Raw genomic sequence first — 19,015 nt, forward strand, 5'->3', positions numbered from 1 at the left:
TCCTTCCGGAACACAAACATAGTATTTATTGCGATAAGGCCAATCTTACAATCATCTTTGGTATTCAAGACCTTATCTGCTATAGATAAATATAATTAACCTAAATCGCTGAGGTTAGCTAGTGTTTTACATCGTAGGGCTCTCATAAATAATCTGCATTCTGCAAAGTCCAGAGTGACTTGTCTATCCACCCCTGAGGATTTATTTCAGCAAATTATTATTACTTCTGCTTTGATTTCAGATCACCCAATTTCTTAAAGGTGCTTACTCTATGTTTTGTCTTAATGGAGAAGCACTCTTCTCCAGTCTTTAAAAATCCTGTGAAGATCCCCTTGGATTCCTTCTGGAGGAAAATGTTCTCTCTCACCCCTGCCTGCATATAACTATGGGGGGGGGGTTATAGGCAGCTGAGATCTTAGGTCAATATTATAAAATATAATCACCTGAGTAAAGGCTGTGGAAAAGATTGCCTGGACATTTTCAAGCTACTTAAAGCATTAAGTCGTTCGCCAATGATATTCCACTGATGGTCCTTTCAAAATCTGAGGTCAGTACAATATCATTGTTTTATAGAAGATGGTGCAGAAAACAGTGTAGACATTCCCACACAGCAACCATGATTCAATAATATATATTACAGCTATGAATCAGTACTGAATAGTGTTCCATGCATCTTGTGTTGATTGAATGTGGAAGTCTCCATCAGATTCCTCACCACAATGTATGGTGTTAGCGTTAATCAATAAAGAGTTGATGGATCACTCAATAAATTGATCAGGCAGCCCTGGTGAAGGAATTTAGCTGCGTGGGATGGGCAGTTTGAAATTGGATTTCAGTCCCAGCGTCTTGTCCACTTCTTCTGCCGGCTGCAAATTGTGCCACTGTGCCATGGGGCGTCGGGGATGGGCAAGCATGTCCGACCAGTGCCGCAAGGCATTTCCTGATGCTCGACACCCTAAAAACACTTTTCCGATCTGTTTGTTCTTGTTGACTTTATCATGATCCCACACTGTGATTATAAGGTCCACGTTCTGAAGGAGAAAGTGAGACATACACAAACAGAACCATGTTACTTTACAGCTATAACATCTATTTCATATATAAAGGGTCATTGCAATATGAAGTCAATTAATAATGAAATGGGGTCCAACCTCATAAGGATGGAAGGAAGCAAGGAAGGAAGGAAGGAAGGAGGGAAGAAAGGAAGGAAGGAAGGAAGGAAAGCCACTTGGAACAGATAAATGGCAGTAAAAAATGTATAGATGATTCAGTTTAGGCACTAAAGACTTTGTGGAAATTAAAGGCACCGTTCCACCTACTCTGCTAAATGTAATCACTTGAGGAAAGGCAGCATTAGATCATTCCTAGTGAAACCCCAAACCTTTCATGGAAATAAATCTTTAGTTGTGCAATTTTTTGCTGGGAACATGAAAAACAGGAAATAACAGGTTGTTGTTGAAAAAAATAAATCAAAAACACATAAATACCTGAATTTGTTCCAGTGTAACCTCAAAGGTGAAAGCCTCGTTAAAATATGGATTGATTGTGTTTTTCTTCACCCCTGTCTTTTTGCGCTTCCATTTCTTTTTATTTAACGCAAGCTGCACCTTTACATACGGGTCTGTGAGAAAACATTATGAATAAATCTATTTGTCTTTGCAAATGTACAGCAATTTAATGTTACAAGAATGAGCAAGCACTGGATAATCTTCACACCATACCTCTGTGCGCTGGATGTTAGTAAGTGGTAGCTAAGTGCTTGGAACCTATGGTGGTTCTGTTTACATGTTCAGTTTCGATATGTATATGAAGGTGATGTATACATTTACGTGATTATGTTTCACAAACTGAATTCTAGGTGGAGATATACAGACGTATGTTACTTCTTACTTACTGTTAGATGGGCGCTATTTCTAAGATCAGCAGAAATTTTAAAGGACACATACAGTACCAGCATCGACTACAGGGGTGCAGCAGTGAGTCTATGAGTAGCTGGGACTACGGGTACCCTGACAAAGCCACCTGAACTGGAGAAACCTGTGTAGGGTATATACATAGCCGGCAGTATATTCTTTCCCATATGTGGTGATATTCATTGCCTGTGTGTTTTCCTTCCTTAATTTATCAGATATACTCTATTTCACAATAGGGTGCAGCTAGTAATGGGCTCGGGGGGAATAGGGTAAGCATCTATATACATGTTGTTACCAATTCTTTGATTGATAATTCATTGCTTTTTGAATAGAGAAAAATGATGTGAATAGATGGAGATGTACGTGTTGGTTATCTCTTATCTAGCATTAGCAACCTGCCCAACAACTAACTATTATAGAACAAATTGCAACAATACAAGCAATTGAGAAGGATTCCCCACCACCCTCCGCCACATACCGGAAAAGCCATCTGAATCCATTTTTTTGAGTTTCTTTGCCTCAAGGATGACAACAGTGAGTTTCCCTGTGCTGGGTACATATCTCAAAGAGAAGCAAATTTCCCCCAGACGCTCTTGCTGCAAATGAAATAACAAAAAAAAATGAAGGGGGTGAACTTTGCGAATATAAGAACCACAGAATACTCTCTGTATCATGTTTGAGTATCTATGAGCAGATATAGGCCTGCCATTGGTAAGCTTAGAAGAGAACAAGTATCACGTATTCACTCCATCATGGGGTACTATCTCCCTGAAGAATAACATCACCAATGTGACCACAAACTTGCCAATTTTGCCACGTACATCAAACTAATTGGTATTAGATACAAGCTGACTGTATGCTACGTTTGCTGTCTAAACGTAGCAGAAGAAGCAGTTTGTTGTTCTCTTTGGGGATAGCTCCCTAAAGGTTGTCTTCTCTTTATCCTACATGTACGTAGCTGACTGTTTTCCAGGCTGTACACCAGTCTAGCTCTTTCTCTATGCTATTTTGTATGCCTACCTATACTTTGAGTTGGCTCTCTCTATGCCAGCTTGTACCCCGATCCGATTCTTCTGCATGCTGCCCTTTACTTTGGGTTAGCTCTCTGTGTGGCTGCCTGTTCTTTCGGGTGGTTCTCATTATACCAGCCTGTAATTTGGGTTAGCTCTCTGTATTCCTGCCTGTTCTCTGGGTTGGTTCTCGTTAAACCAGCCTGTATCCGGAGTTAGCTCTCTTTATGCCAGGCTGTACTTTCAAATAACTCTTTCTGTTCTCACCTCTGGTTTTCCTGCAGGAGTCAGGTCCCTCCACTCTTCAATAACATGCTGGAGCTCCATCTCCCCCAGTGCTAGACGCAGCTCTCCTATCACATCATGTTTGGAGAATCGGTTGAAATCAAAAACCTGCATTACAACGGCTGTCTCTGGTACCTCTGATTGCAGGACCTAGAAGAAGAACATTTGATCTGTCTAGTAACACTACATGCATTTCAGGTTCTATGAAGTCTAACTTTCCCTTGCCCAATTCTGCTTTAAATCGAAAAGTGTATATAATTGTATATATTTTCTATATACCATATTAAGTTCATAAAATATATTTATATGCAAGTTTTAATTTCAAGTACAGGTTTGTAAAGACCAAATTCATGGGTTTATGGCAAAAAAGAAGCGTTTGTCAGCTATTTGATCCATTTCCCAAACCCTTCCATTGGAAATGCTGCCAAGATTAAGACTTTTTCCTCTATCACTTCTGGTAGCCGTGGCCAAAAATAGCTTCTTATGGAAGCAAATTTAACAGATTTTATATTAATATTTTAGAGCGTCTTAATCCAAGGAGAAATCTGATTGCCTTTTGGAGCCAATAAGGAATTTTTCCACCTGATGGCAGAATTCAAAGTAGCTTAATTAGGGGTTTTTTTTGCCTTCCTTTGGATCAAGAGTAGGAAGATTGGGTAGAAGGGTTTAACTTGATGGCCTTAGGTCTTTTTTCAACCTTATGTACTATGTAACTATGTATCTCGAACAAGCCCCCGGATTATATGCCTCCACTACCTTCTTGACTCCCTTGGGTATATCCTGTTAGCTTTAGTAAACCTGTCTTAGATGCGGGATGGAGAGGAATCTAGGGAATAAGAGTCTAGCTCAGCACAGGGAGTTCAATAAAATTAACAAGCACTGTGACGATTTCATCTACTAAGAGTACTAGCCGGTAGCCAGCTTGATAGCATAGATTGTCTTTTTTAATCCCTACATAGCCGTCCCTCATTGTTAACCATACTTCATGTTCAAATAACTACTTGGCTGTAGATTGGAACAAGAGATCACATGCATGATCCCAATCGAGGATTACCTTTAATTCCTAGTTCCGTGATAAATCCTTGAAGACTGCTTATAGATTGTTATGTTAATATGTAGTGACTCACTAAGTAAAATCTCTGCAGTGAAAAGCAGACTCTCTAGATCCTCCTTTAAAAGGCCGGTCTAATGTCGCTAACAACCCATCTAAAAATATATGCATATTAAAGTACTCTGTGAGTGCTTTAACGTGTATTCTTTCAAAATGAAAAAAGCACTTATCTGTCCTAGATGTTGTCAGGCCCAGTAGACAGTTTATCGTAAATATGTGTGTAGTAGATACATGGACTGGTTACCCATTCAGGCAGAGATGGTACGAGGGTGGAGTAGTGAGAGTTTAAATAAGATGCGGTGTGAACCCAATGAACCATACATGAGGTTTACTACAGTCAATTGGCATCTTTGTGTTATTATAGGATTCCTTGTGCCTAAACCATGACCAGGTGGCAAATTTGACGCCTCTCCTAGCCAGAAAGGCACAGTTTTGATCCTGCAAAGAACCCTCCGGCAAACAAAGGAGTTACAAACTCAGCCCCTTTTTATTACTAAAGATTAAATATAGATCCAGGGCTTAACTTCTGGGGGTCCTCATATGTATATTTGATGTGCCCCCAAGAGAATGACACCAGACAAGGTTGGGGTCTCTCCAATTGTTTAGGAGATAAACAAAAGTCTGCTGTGTTAGATCACAGACTGACCGTTTAAGGTCTTCGCAGAAAGAGGAAATTCTGACAAGTCTGAAAATATAACCTTTATTAAAAAAATCCATACTTCAAGATATCAAGCTTTTCTTGTTGTAGGGAGCTGTAAATGGAAAAACCCCTTTTGCTTGGTGTCAAAAAGGTGGCCCAATCTCGTGGCGGCTCCTATCTTTCCGCCCGTTCATCTCAGAGGCCGTGCAGAAATCGGACTTGCAGGCAACAGGTATAAAGTACCCTGAGCTTGGGAATTAAAGTGTGCTTATTTTGGGGGGGCCAAGATCTCATTTTGAAATAAGTCACCATTTTCCTGCCGGAAGCTCCCCCAGGAATAGATAATAATAATTTTTTTACTTTTTACATCATTTACACTATTTTCTGACATATTTTAGGTACATTTTGGAGTATTCGTATGTTATTCTCGCTATGCCATATTGTGGTGCCTATAAAGCTCTTCACTAGCATCCTGGAAAGATGCATGATCTGCACCCTAGCATTTCATGAATCTTTCGTATCTGCTGGTCATACTTTGCAAGTCATATTAACTCTAACTCTTCTCCACCCTCTCTTTCGCTCTTGTAAATGTCTCTTTCCCTTATTTTCTGGTGTTTTCCAGCTTATTCCTACAATACCTTAAAAATGAAGGTCTCATTGAAGACCGGGTGTAATGTCTTGCGATGTACTTTGGTTTCGTTCTTCTTACGGGTGTCGTTGGTTAAATACACTATGACATACGGGTCTGATGTGCCACCACTGTCCATCGCTTTCAGTGCTGCTGCTTGTTTCACTGCTACTGTGACCTGTGGTAGAGGAAACCAACAATGACCCTGGAGCCTTCAATCCATCCAAGAATGTAGTTCATTAAATAAATGCCCCGTGAGAGATATACAGAGGAGCTACTCCATTAGCCTGTACCATCTACGATAACTCCATTTATGTGATCAGTGCACAATTCTGTTTAAACTATTCTATTTGTAATGCCCATTCAAGAAGATTCTAAAACTTAATCCATACATATAGAATATCATATAATTATGGGACAATATGTCATGTAATACAAATATTGTCATAAGTAAACACTGTTCTTTATCTGTTGTCCTAATATCCTTCTTAACAAGAGTTATCTTACAACAACTCCACGAACAGCGTTACATAGAAAGCCCTTATTTGTGATAAATTAACAAACTTTTACTGAAATAATCCGTTTGCCATAGTTTTTGACTGCTCATCATTAGAGAATTAAATAAGATAAATGTTGTAGACCTTTACTAGATGCTCAGCTTGAAGAACTCTTACCTCTTCCCTCTGGAAGTTATACTCCAGCGAGAATTGTAGACGACCCCGATACTCGTTTTCCTGCGACCTCTGTAGTCCTTCAATATCAGGCTGCACCTAAAAGCACCAGAGAGCGAACACATAGACCAGAGAAGAACATCTCCATTGGTGATTTTTTATTAAGTATATTAAAGTTCGGGAAAATCACACATTGTATTGACATGCAGGGATACTATAACAGCAGCATTAGTTATTTTATTATGGTCCATATGTTGGTCTAGAAATGACTATGATACAGATCAAGGATCTTTAAAGCCTAGAATAGCTCCAAGGACTCACCAGGCTGGTAGTGACGCTGCTCTGTACATTCCCAAGGTTGATTTTCTCTTTCTTTTTTTGCTTGTTCTTACGTCGGCAACAACAACAAAGACAGCAGATGAATATCAGAAGGAGTAAGAACGCTGCTACACCTGCTAGCGTGTAAATGGCCCATCGTGGCACTGTTGGAGAAAAAAGGGATTAGACAATTAGTGAGAAACGGCCAGGCTAAGTCGGGTACAATAATATATATTAGGAAAAAAATGAAATTGTGTAATAAATAGCAGAATGGATTAAGGTGTGAAAATGATTGTTCAAGCAGAGAGCTTGGGTGGTAGATCAGGACAAAACACAAGCGCATCCCTAGTATAATGGGGTACAATGAGATAATAGACATTTACCAACATTGCTGATTAGATGACATTATTGGAAGAATGTGTCTTTCTTGTTTTAAGTGAACAATTTAATTTGTATAATTTATTATCTACTTATTTATGTGAATTCATTATATGTTGGAGAAGGGCTGTCAAGAAGAGCAATGGTGAGCCTGGGATTACCGTGGCCTGGGTGCAGGATCTCTGGTGCCCCAACATAGGTGGGCAAAGCTTGCTTGAGCTTAGTGACCTTTACATTTACCATTACTAAATGACCCGTTCTTGGTTGGGTGATTCTGTTGTCGTACTTACGTGGGATACGGTTCAGAATACCATCTATCCATGATTCTGGTTCAGCTGTGGTATGTTGATGAACTGTAGTTGCAGGAATGATAGTTGTGTTTTTGGCCATGTTTGTGGCTGGAGAGAGGAGAGATTCCCCTTCCGGTATACCGGTGCAGCTGTGAAAAGATGATATGATTAACATTATGTTTAATATTTCTTGCATACAGTATGGTCAGTTTCTTCTTTTTCCAGGCAGTGGAGAAGTGTGTGACCAAGCTCACTTTCTTCCCACTCATGTTCCAACTACTTCTTACGCTCTTCCTCCTGCCCAGTTCTCTTCCATTCAAGGCTTTCCAGGGCTAGCCCTACCATTATAGCTAGTCCTACCCCTATGCACCACTAGCCCCAATCCTTCTTGAAGCCACTCTAGCAGGGAAGCTCTCGGGTATGCATATAGTGCTTTATCTGGTCTCGCTGTTATGGATGTGTCCTCCTTTCATAATCATTTTTCTACAAGATCGTTCTGTAGAGACATGGACACACGGAATTTCATGGCAAATACAAATTGGCCCATCACAATGGCCCATCTAGTAAGCCATTTTGTTTCTACAATAATAAAACTTGATTTGGACCTTGGCCTTGTCTTATGTTTAGTACAGTTTTATACCTATTACATGCGTGTTTAGATTCCCCAACTTAGACTCTACCATATTTTCTGGATGACTATCAGGGGCGTACCTAGAGTATATGGCACCTGGGGCAGATCCTGTATGTGGCATCCCCCCACACACACACACTTTAAAATTGCATAGCTTCTATCGTTAGGCAAACATTGACAGGGATACAGCATAACTGTTATTATTATATACTAAGGCAGACATTGATGGTGGTACAGCATAACACCTATCACAATTTACTGAGGCACACCGACACCCCCCGGGAGGTATGCTACTGATGACTATCCCACATATCCACCCTATCAATACTAGAAAAAAATGTCCCTCTTATTATTACATCAGTTTCTGGGTAACCAAGTATAATGATTGTATAACTTTCGGAAAGCTTTTGTAAAAATTCCTGTCGCTTAGTGACGAACAAAGTGCCACGAAGCTTGGAGGTAATACATCAGTTAAGCAAGTGGTATGTGATAGAGGGAGAGGAAGGAAATAACTTCCTTACAGATTAAATTACAGGAACCTCAAATCAGTCCTGTTGTCGGCCTCCTCTTTTAATCAGTACACACTCGCCCAACATCCCAGCTCCAAAAACATCCCAGCTCTTCCACTTCAATAAACTGCCTAAAACAGTAATATTCTGGACTCAGAGCTTATCCCGGGGCATCTGTTCCTGACATTTCACAAAATATAGTGTTCTTGAAACACAAAAACATAGAATTTGCCGGCAGGTAATACCCATTCAGCCCGTCTAGTCTGCCTGTTTTTCCTGTATAGACTCAATCTTTAATCAGTCCCTGGTCTTGGAGCCATGTGCATATCCCATGAATGTTTAAATTCCCTCTACCACTTCTCTTGAGGAGCTGTTCTATGTATCTACCCCCTGTTAGTAAAGTAAAACCCCCTTATATTATTAGGCTCTACCACTTTACTGGGAGGCTGTTCCACGTATCTATCACCCTCTCTGTAACTAGAGAGGGTGATAGATTCTCCCACTAGTACCGCCCCATTTGCGGTTTCAGTTCTATGACGCACAGATCTTCAAAGGATCTTGTTTAGCACACATGCACCTTGCTTTGCTATTCCAGTCCTAACACACCCTGCACTGGTTTTACAAGAATACGAAGCATTCCATGTGCTTAACGCTTAGCGATATTTCTAAACCTTTGTGCGTCTTTCCTGTACCTGAACAAACCATCAGCAGTTACTGTAACTCTGTTACAATACACAATAAGGCACCTGGGAGCTGGGTTATGTATTGGGTCAGCGACAACGCAATAAGGCATTCAGGACAGTTGTACCTCTTTTTTCAATAGGTACATCTGCTACTACTTTAATAAATAAAAATATACATAAGAGGTAAAACAGTAAGACTGTCTTACAGTCATGCGTTACACGGTAAGTGATACCGCAATATGGCACTCATGAGATGGGTTATTGTAATGAGGTATTACGGGGACAGAGCACTAAGGCACTCATCAGAATACCGTAACCAGCGATCCTCATTCTAAAGTACCCAAAAGATTTACAACACGTTTGTGGGGAAAAGTTGATTCATACCGAAGCAGGCAGCAGGGTCAGTGGACAGACGGGTCATTACATGAGGCCGGGACCTGTTTGGCTGGTTTAATAAAATGTGTGCTGTTTGGCTAATTTTCTGTCCTCATAGTCTGCAATAGATCTGCCACACATACACACACCACACACACACATACCCCACATACACACCACACACACATACCCCACATACACACCACACACACATACCCCATATACACACCACACACACATACCACACACACATAGCCCACATACATACCACACACACACATACACACACACACCACACACACACATACCCCACATACACACCACACACACATATCCCACATACACACCACACACACATACCCCATATACACACCACACACACATACCACACACACATAGCCCACACACATACATACCACACACACACATACATACCACACACACACACACACATACCCCACATACACACCACACACACATACCACACACAAACACATACCACACACATACCCCCCCACACACACACACTCATACCCCACATACACACCACACATACCACACACACCACACACATATTACACTTATACCGGACAAAGAAATTACCTGATTAATGGAAAATAGAGACATCTACCTTTGATGGGGTAGGTCTATGGCCACAATATATCAGTTCGATTACCTCACTAAACTGAGATTTGTAAAATCATCGAAGTAAGCAATTCAATGACCTGACAAACAGCAAACAACTGTACATCTAACGGTATTAATACACAGAAATTGTAAACCAAACCAAACCAAAAAGAAACAGTACCCTGATAACTATTCAATGAGGTGCATATTTGGTACGAGCACTAAATTGAGTTCAGACCATCAAAATGTTCTTATAAGCTCCACTAGACTTGACAAATCTCAACATGGACAGCTACTAGAAATGATAAAACACACTTTGCCAACTGTATTGTAATCTCTAAGTGTCCAATTAATGATCTGGCAAAGTTCCCAGAGTTGGGAATTTAGCCAAGTGCTGTAACCAAGGCGATTGTGTATCTTTCCTTTCCTCTCATTAGTAGTTTACTGGTTCAGCCCACATTGTGGTGATTTGGTGTTCTATGGTGTTCATGGCCGGGAGCGCAATCATTTTGTCTGAAGTGTAAGTGAGCTTATTTGGTTATTCTACATGATTGTGCAGTTTCCTGTTGTTATTTTTCTCCCAATATATCTGTTTGTATATTTATTTATTTAATGGTTGTTTTTATTTCATTTTTCTAGTATAGTAAAAAAACAAACAAATATTGATCCCAAATTTTGGGCTGTATTTTATTAATTTCTTTAAAATTAATTTATATTTTTACTAAAGTAAAACATCCTTACATTGTATCTAAGCCTCTGACTCCCTTCATGTATTTAAGGAGGATTTAGAAGTATTTTGGTATTACATGTTTCCAAAGTAGTCACTTTTGTTTTAAGGTGTGTTGGATAGGACTAGATAATGCACTTTGGTGTGCGCTTGGCCTCTGTTTTTCTGGGCTATGTGTAGGGGCTTTCCTCCCGTGTTGGAAGTTGCCAGCCTTCCCCTGGTACCCCATAACCCATCACCGGTTCTGTACTTGCTTTTTTGTTAGTGTATTTTCATCCTATTTTTTACCCTACCACCACGTGTAGCTCTCTATTAGACGTGTGCAAATGGGCTTAAAACAATTCAAATAATTTTCTCTTTTGGCCCAACTGTTTTCAGGCAACAATTTACATCCCTGCCCATTTGGTTCAGAGGAAAAATTTGGGACAAAAAAACGCTTTCAGTGGAGTAATCTCAATTGATTGGAGGATCGACACCCTGAGGTGAACTCCCGCCAAAATCACGGAGCTTTTGCCGGCGTCCTCTGTCCCGATTGGATGATTTGGGGGGAGGATGTTTCCAAAAGCACTGCCTTTTGCCGGAAGTTCACGCCAGGTTATGTCCACTATCCCAGTTTTGCTCTAAGGTGAACTTTCATCAAAATCGCTGTGCTTTCAATGACATCCTCACCCCCTGATTGGAGGATCGAGGGAGAAAGCGTCACTGGAAGTGCAGCCATTTTGACAGAAGTTCGCGCCAGGTCATGTCTTCTGAGATGCAGACGGAGAAAGAAGAGAGATTATAAAAGAGAGAGAATAGAAGATGACGAACAAGAAGATGCAGAAGTGGTTAACAGAGAGAGAAGGGAAAAAGAGTGTGAGAGAGGGTAAATGTGAATGAGAGTGTAAGACAGCGTGGGTGAAAGGGCCAGCCGAAAAATTCTGAGCTCTTTGCTTCATTTTCGTGGCTTTGTACAAAACGCAGAAATTTGGCAAAATTCTGTAAATGTGCAATTCATACAAATCCAAATGCACAAAACTATTCTATGTACTATATTCTATAGTAAATAGAATGTATAGGCTCCTTGTTTTATTATTAATATTATTATTATCTGTTATTTATATAACACCAACAATCTACACAGCACTTAAAACAATACATATATTCAAGGGATATGACAAGACGAGAATTGACAGACTAAGACAAACCGATACATTAGGTGGAGAGAGCCCGGCTTGCGAGCTTACAATCTTGAGGATATTATTATTATTATTATTATTATTATTTATATAGCTCCATCATGTTCGGCAGCACTGGGTAACCAGGACATAACAATTTGACTTATGGAAACAACAGGTAAGGAGCTTACAATCTACAGGATTTAAATGGCCGATGCGCTCCCTTAGCAGTCTGACTCCTATTGGGGTTTATTTGATGAGTTCCGGGGCTTCCGCATATAACCCAGCCCAGCCTTCACAGGGCATCACGGCAGATATTCAGGAATCTTTTTACAGGGATTTGTAAATATCACATTAACATAAATCTCTGCCGACTCTTGCGGCTGCTACAATAAGCTCCGCACGTTGTTGACAGAGGAAGCAGCCGTGGCTGACATCGTTTAACAGGAATCACAGCCTGATTTATTGAGATTCCATGATTAAAACAGCCTGCTGCCCTTTTGATGGCAAATCCGCTGCCTCTTTGCTATGTAAACAGTCGCAGACGCAGCGCAACCCCGTGAGCCTTTAATAGTGTTTAGGATACCAGGTAGTGGAATTAAAGATGCTGTTCCACCTACTCTGCTGAAACATCATTCCTAGTAGTAGAAATAACTTAATGGGGAGGAATAATCATCCTGTGAGTGGAATTTTGAGTGATAGATGTGTGATAGGCACATAGAATGGGTGTCCAATAGATAGATATTGTTTTTATTCTGTAATCTTTAAGCATTTTTATTAAGCACACTTAACTGAAAAGTTGTTAGGGTGTAAAGCAGCTCTCAGGAATAAGTAACGGTGAGGTGCAGTTAAGTGTTTCTGGAGCTTCTGTTCCCTGCTTGTTATATAAAATAGAATAACCTATAGGATTAGCGTCTCCATAAAGCTTATAGTATACACCTACCTGAATACACACTTATTGATTCCCACATAATACAACGCCTTGTACACATATATGCTTTTGGCACTCTATACATATTCACACTATGAATTCATATTTACACTTTACACCCTCATATGCACACACATTCTACAACAATCCAATTTCTATTTACCTCTATGTATATCTCACTCACGTTATTTGTGTCTATGGCACATTCATTGTATACAATAACAGAGTCATAATAATACACTATAAGCCTCCATCACTGATAGCGGCAAACAATTCTACATCAGTAGTCGGGTAGGCTAATTCCCATTCACACAGTGGCCCCTGGTCATGTCTGCTGCACTGAAGCATTTCAACAAGAGGCTAATTTCTGATTAGACATGCTGTGAGATGCAGATACATACATTGTACACACATTGTATAGCATTTTATTATATATATATATATATATATATATTACCTGTTATTATATATATATATATATATATATATATATATATATATATATCGCACAATTAATTATATGTAAGTATATATATACTCAGATACAGATATGTACTGTTTGGGACATTCTGCCAGAGCCCCTGTATTGATACTGCATATGCTTTTGGCTTTTAGTTGTCATCGATATATCTACTTGATCTCTTCTTGTAAGTCCTGTATAGGGTTGTCAGAAAGAAACCCAAACAACTGGATATAAGCTTGGAGTGCTAGGAGTTAGCGACCGCTACCAGAATTACGCAGAATATTCCTCTTTACTGCCATGCTATATGTATCTCCTCCGTCAGGTGTGTGTAAGAAAGGCTTAACAGTAATAAAAGTAGCAAAAAGGAACATATCTCGGGTACTCAGCAGCCAAGGGTAAAAACTGGCAGAAGATTTTTAGTTAAAAATTTAGTCCACAAGTCACAAAAATGCTATTTTTTTCAAACCTCCTCACCTGTGCGCAAGTAAGTCAACTAGTGTTGCAATGTTGAGTGAGTCACTTGTACAATCAGAAAATGTGCACCGCTGTGGTCAGGGAGGACTGACTTTATGAACCAGTGATGTCAGCCATACAGTTGCAAGCATGAAACCCCCCCAGCATTCTCAATATTCCTACGATCATTCCATGATAGTCCATACAGACAAGACTGTCGGACAGAACAGAGAACTCACCAGAAGCACGCAGGCTTCCTGCTTCTTCGATCTGTTTTCCAGTCTTCCAAGTCCCCCTTTGCCTACACAAAGAACTGGAAATTCAACTATATAACAATGTTAAGGGACACCACACCCACAGAGTGTCACACGCAGGACATTTCACAAAGAATGGTATGCACAGAGGCTGTTTACAAGGAAACTGTCACTAAAATACCACCGCAAGAGGAGGCTGTCACAAAAGAACATTGGAAGGGAAAGGCTGTCTCATAGAGTGTCCATCCCTGAGACAGCACAATGGAATCCACCAGTATGGCGCTAGGACAGTCGATATAAATTGGCAGAGAAACTGTAATTTGTGAAATATATAGTTGGAAAAACTTTAAATCTGTAAATTTCATTTCTAGTTCGTTGTAACATACCCATGTTCAGGGGTGAATTGACTGTTAACAAGGGGAAAAGCCATGATCGTCCTGTTCCCAACATTTGTCTTCCTTTTCATTTTAGCCATATTTCTCCCTTATTGAATCCGATCAGGTTTATTTTATTCTTTACTTTCAGACCATTTTATTTCACAAACCTCTCTCCTTGCGGTTTTCCACTGTTGCTTAACGCCGTCTACAAGGGGAAGGGGGGCAAGTGTGCCTTTCTGCCCTGCTTGTGGATTTTTTTAAAAAATGACCAAGGTTAAACATACACAGTGGCAAGAAAAAGGAATTACAATCATTTATGTATCAATCTGTATCAAATTGCATACATCATTCAAACATTCACAGTATGGGTTGGAAAAAGTATGTGAATCCTTAGGCTAATAACTTCAACAAAAGCTAATTGGAGTCAAGAGTTATAAAACTTGCATTCCAGTCGATAAAATGGGATTGAAGGTAGGTTTCAGAGCTACTTTGGCATAATAAAAAAATACTAAAACATTTTACGTATGCTATTCTTGAGAAGCATCTGCTGATGTGAACCATGCCCCACAAAAAAGAAATCTCAGAAGGCCCACAGTCAAGAATTCCTTTTGATTAGGCAGAATATTCATTAGAAAGAGAACAAGCTAACAGGGTATTGATGGATTCTTTGTATAAAGATCCCACTTTAGATGAAATAAAGAAGAAATTCCATGACATTCAATTGGGTTAAGAGTAAATGAGTTGTGAATTCTGACAAAATGAAAAAAATATGAAACAATCCCAAGACATTAAAAAATAAATGATATGCAGCATAAACAATCGCCCAATTCAGGTTAGGAGAGGGCTAGCAAGAGGCTACTTGTGATCTGAAGGTTTTGGTCAACTGCACCATGTTTATTTTTCTGCATTTTTTTTGTAGTTCCACAAACAGCCACTAGTGTACACCCTAACTGTGTGCTTCCTATGCTCTTTTCAGAGCCAAACTGGTGATGATTAGGTGGCCCTGGCCCTTTAGGGCCAGTGGCTCTCAAATGACTTTGATACAGCTGTATGTTATGTTTTTATACACAAGGAGAATGTATCCACTGGATCAGTACTATAGGTGGGTATAAAGGCCAGACCAGATGGTCAGTCCAGGTCTGGCTCTTTTTAATGGTTTTATATAGTATGTCAGAGAAGTGAGTTGCCTGCTTGTGCTGCTATATAACTTGGTCCCTTGGCGTATCTTTAGTGCTGAAGGATATCATACCTCCCCTTACTCAGACTCATGATGGTCCATATTTTGTTCTCAGCACAAATGTATGTACTGTTTTATTCTATTTCCAATGGTAAAGAGTTGTCCTGTAACAATACTATAGATAACTAATGTATTCAGTATGGGAAAATTAATACAAAACATGACTGGTTCCCAGTATTAAATAAAGAGGAACTGTCATCATCATCATCATCATCAGTGTTCAGCAAAACTAAATTAATTCATTAAAATGAATCATGCTGTGTGCTTTTAATTAGTTCATCATAATGGGTTTGGAGAAAAATCACCTTATTAATGCTGAGATTTGTGGCAGCCTGTGGCAGAGCCAGAATTATATCATCTATATTCTTCTCTTCACCCACCCTTTCAAAGCCTGGCTGAGCCAATCAATAACAAACAGTGGCTTAACAGCAGGGCAGAAATATCATGAGGGGAGAAGAATCATACAGATCATATAAAGCATATACATTGCTTTATATTAATATGTACATTTTACTTTGCTGTTTTTGTGTCAGCAATCAGATCAGTAGCATTTTAGGATTTGGAATGGATTAATGAATGTATCACCTATTATAGAACTTAACAGAAGGAATTTCTATTTGATCGATCCCAATGACAACACTGCCCTCTGCTGGTCAGTCTAAGTAACAGCAGGAGGTGGCTGCACACTGTGCTTGAACATTTATAATTTAGGGCTGAGTTCAGTATGATTAAACAGCCCTTTTAGGCATTACCTAGTGACCAGTGGCAGACACTCGCACTAACACACACAGCCAGACATTCACGCTAACTCACACTCCCAGACACTCACGCCAACACAACCAGACATTCAACACTAAAACACACCCAGACACTCAGGCTAACACAACCAGAACACTCAAACCAACACAACCAGACATTCAACACTAAAACACACAGTCACTCACAATAACACAACCAGATATTCACACTAACATACTCAGACACACACATTCAAGGAGGATTAGAGGATATCTGTATCCCTGGAACAACCTTCCGGCAGAAGTGGCAGAGGTTCATACAGTGAGGGAATTTAGCATGCATGGTATAGGCATAAAACTCCTAAATCTAAGATGAGACTAAGGACTCATTATGGTTTGAGTCTTTACATCAGGAAACCCTAAATGAGATGAATAGTTCCAATCCGCCATGAAATTATGTGTTTCTATGTTTCTTTAACATTTGTACACTCTATAAATATATACTTTTATTCTGTATGCACCTATTTAGAGAAATCTAGCCCACTTGATAGGAGCCAATAACTAATAAAGCTATTAAAATATTTTAGTCGGTGCTCAGGTGTATAAGGATCACCCATTAAACAATCAAATAAATATAAAACATGCTTAAATGTAATGATAATGCAATAAACAATGACCCCCTCTCTTTCAGACACAGCATGGACAGAGGGGCAGGGATGATTTGTACCCTGTGATTGACTGAATGTATAAAGGTACGTTATACGTAGTACCACTCCTTTACCTAACTTCAGTATTATTGTAATCAATGATTTATATAGCGCCACCATATTCTGCAGAGCCATACAGTGGTGTACAAGCATTTTACTGGCAGAAGCTTCTTTACTGTACCATTTGCTGCACCAACTCCTTATTACTCCATATAACTGTTCTTTGCAACCCTTCATATTGTTCGAAACAAGACCTCTAATTTATTTCTTATAACTGCTCTTACTATAATCCCCATAACTCCTGTCGCTCAATGCATGTGATCCCCCCAATACCTCCTATTGCCCCGTATAACTTCCCTAAACACCCCCTGATACTCCATATCCATTTATCTCCTCCTGCAGATGATACATTGTGTTGTAAACAAGTTCTATTACACCTAACCTGGAACTGTTCCTCATATGATAATCTGCTTTTCTTCCCTCGTGCTGCGTCTGGCAATTACTCACGCTCTAATCTGTGCTTCCTAAATCTCTCCGGGGTAGCCAGGCTAAATGCATTCCCCCTACAAATCTCTTCTCATCTCAGTCACACTCTTGTTCTGAATCCTATTTTTTTTTCTTCTCTGGAAAAAACAAACCGTGTCTTACTGTAGCCTGTCCACGTGCAGCGGACTACAACTCCACCCATCCATCAATTATTTAGTCTGGATCACTGGGGAAATGGTGTAGGCTACTGGGCTTGCTGCGTCTAAATGGTTGTAGAAAATCAAATACGTATGTGATGTCAGGCCGCGTTTGAGGACATTGTGATGACTTGCTTCACTCCCTGCTTTTGGCACAGAACATGTTCAGATCTCAAAGACCAGCCAGGAGTGGTAGACCACAGGGTCGCAGATACCACAACTGTTTATACCTCTGTATGAGGGTGCTCCTGTTCCTGGTTCTTATATGTGATCTCATGTTGAGTCCTTTATATTACCCGCTTATAGTGCCAGGGTATGATGTCATAACACAATGCCCTCAGAGCATTAGAATGACGGATCTCCTGCTTTGGTGGACCATGGATGTCGACCCCAGAAGTTTGTCCCCTACATGGAAAATTATACAAGGCAATGAGAATACAGACAGAGGCAGATCATAAAACTGAGGCCAAACCTTAACATGACTTCACTTTACAACAGACAACGTGCAGCCCTTCACCCACTTCCGCTGTGATAACACAAAATGAATTGCAGCACCTCGGGCGTTATCCAGAACGCAGCCACATAAAGGGAGCTTCTGTTCATAGAAACATAGAACTTCATAGAAGTTAAGAACCGTCTGGCCCATCTAGTCTGCCTTAAACATTAGCTGGTTCTTAGCCTTGTCTTATCCGTGTACAAATCCCCTCACTATATTAACCTCTACCACTTCTGCTGGGAGGATTTAAAGAGCCATGCAGGTGACCCATCTTTGGGGAGTATTCACTAAACCAAGAGTTTGGTGGTAAGTTGACGAGTTCACCTCGCCGAATTCGCAATGCATTATTAAACGCTCCTGCATAATGCACAGTTGGTGTCTTCAGTGACAAACGGGCCTTGGACAAGCTTCTCGTTGTGGATCTGGCCTGAGAGCTGACTAGTTTCAGATGAGTCACCTAACGTATCATTGTTCCTAGACTTCTGCCTGCAAACAAATGTAAGACGTCTTCCTTTGTCCCTTTCACCCAGAATTAGTCATTATCAGAAATATGAATGAGGAAGTTCTGGGGTCTTACGAAATATATTAAACTTCTGCAAATCCCAAAACTGATGTGTACCATTACTTATTCTTCAAGCATGGTTACGAGCACAGCTGTATCAGCATTGCTCTGTTGTGTTAAAGGGACACACTGGCCATCACATGGACTTTAATGCATACAGTA

At 40.1% G+C, this 19,015-nt stretch overlaps 1 protein-coding gene across 1 annotated transcript; it reads right to left on the bottom strand.

Annotated features, from left to right (window-relative positions):
* Positions 1–583: 583 nt before the first annotated feature.
* On the bottom strand, positions 584–14,168 carry SYT8 (synaptotagmin 8). The gene is made up of 9 exons (XM_053449395.1): positions 14,040–14,168; positions 7,245–7,393; positions 6,580–6,740; positions 6,262–6,357; positions 5,598–5,765; positions 3,191–3,358; positions 2,392–2,509; positions 1,488–1,621; positions 584–1,031 (listed from the first exon to the last, which is right to left on the bottom strand). Exons 2-9 carry the CDS (start codon positions 7,342–7,344, stop codon positions 798–800), a joined length of 1,179 nt encoding a protein of 392 aa, XP_053305370.1. The 5' UTR covers positions 7,345–7,393; positions 14,040–14,168; the 3' UTR covers positions 584–797.
* Between the last annotated feature and the right edge of the window lie 4,847 nt (positions 14,169–19,015).

The sequence above is a fragment of the Spea bombifrons genome, chromosome 10 (assembly GCF_027358695.1).
Source record: "Spea bombifrons isolate aSpeBom1 chromosome 10, aSpeBom1.2.pri, whole genome shotgun sequence".
NCBI lineage: Eukaryota > Metazoa > Chordata > Amphibia > Anura > Pelobatidae > Spea > Spea bombifrons.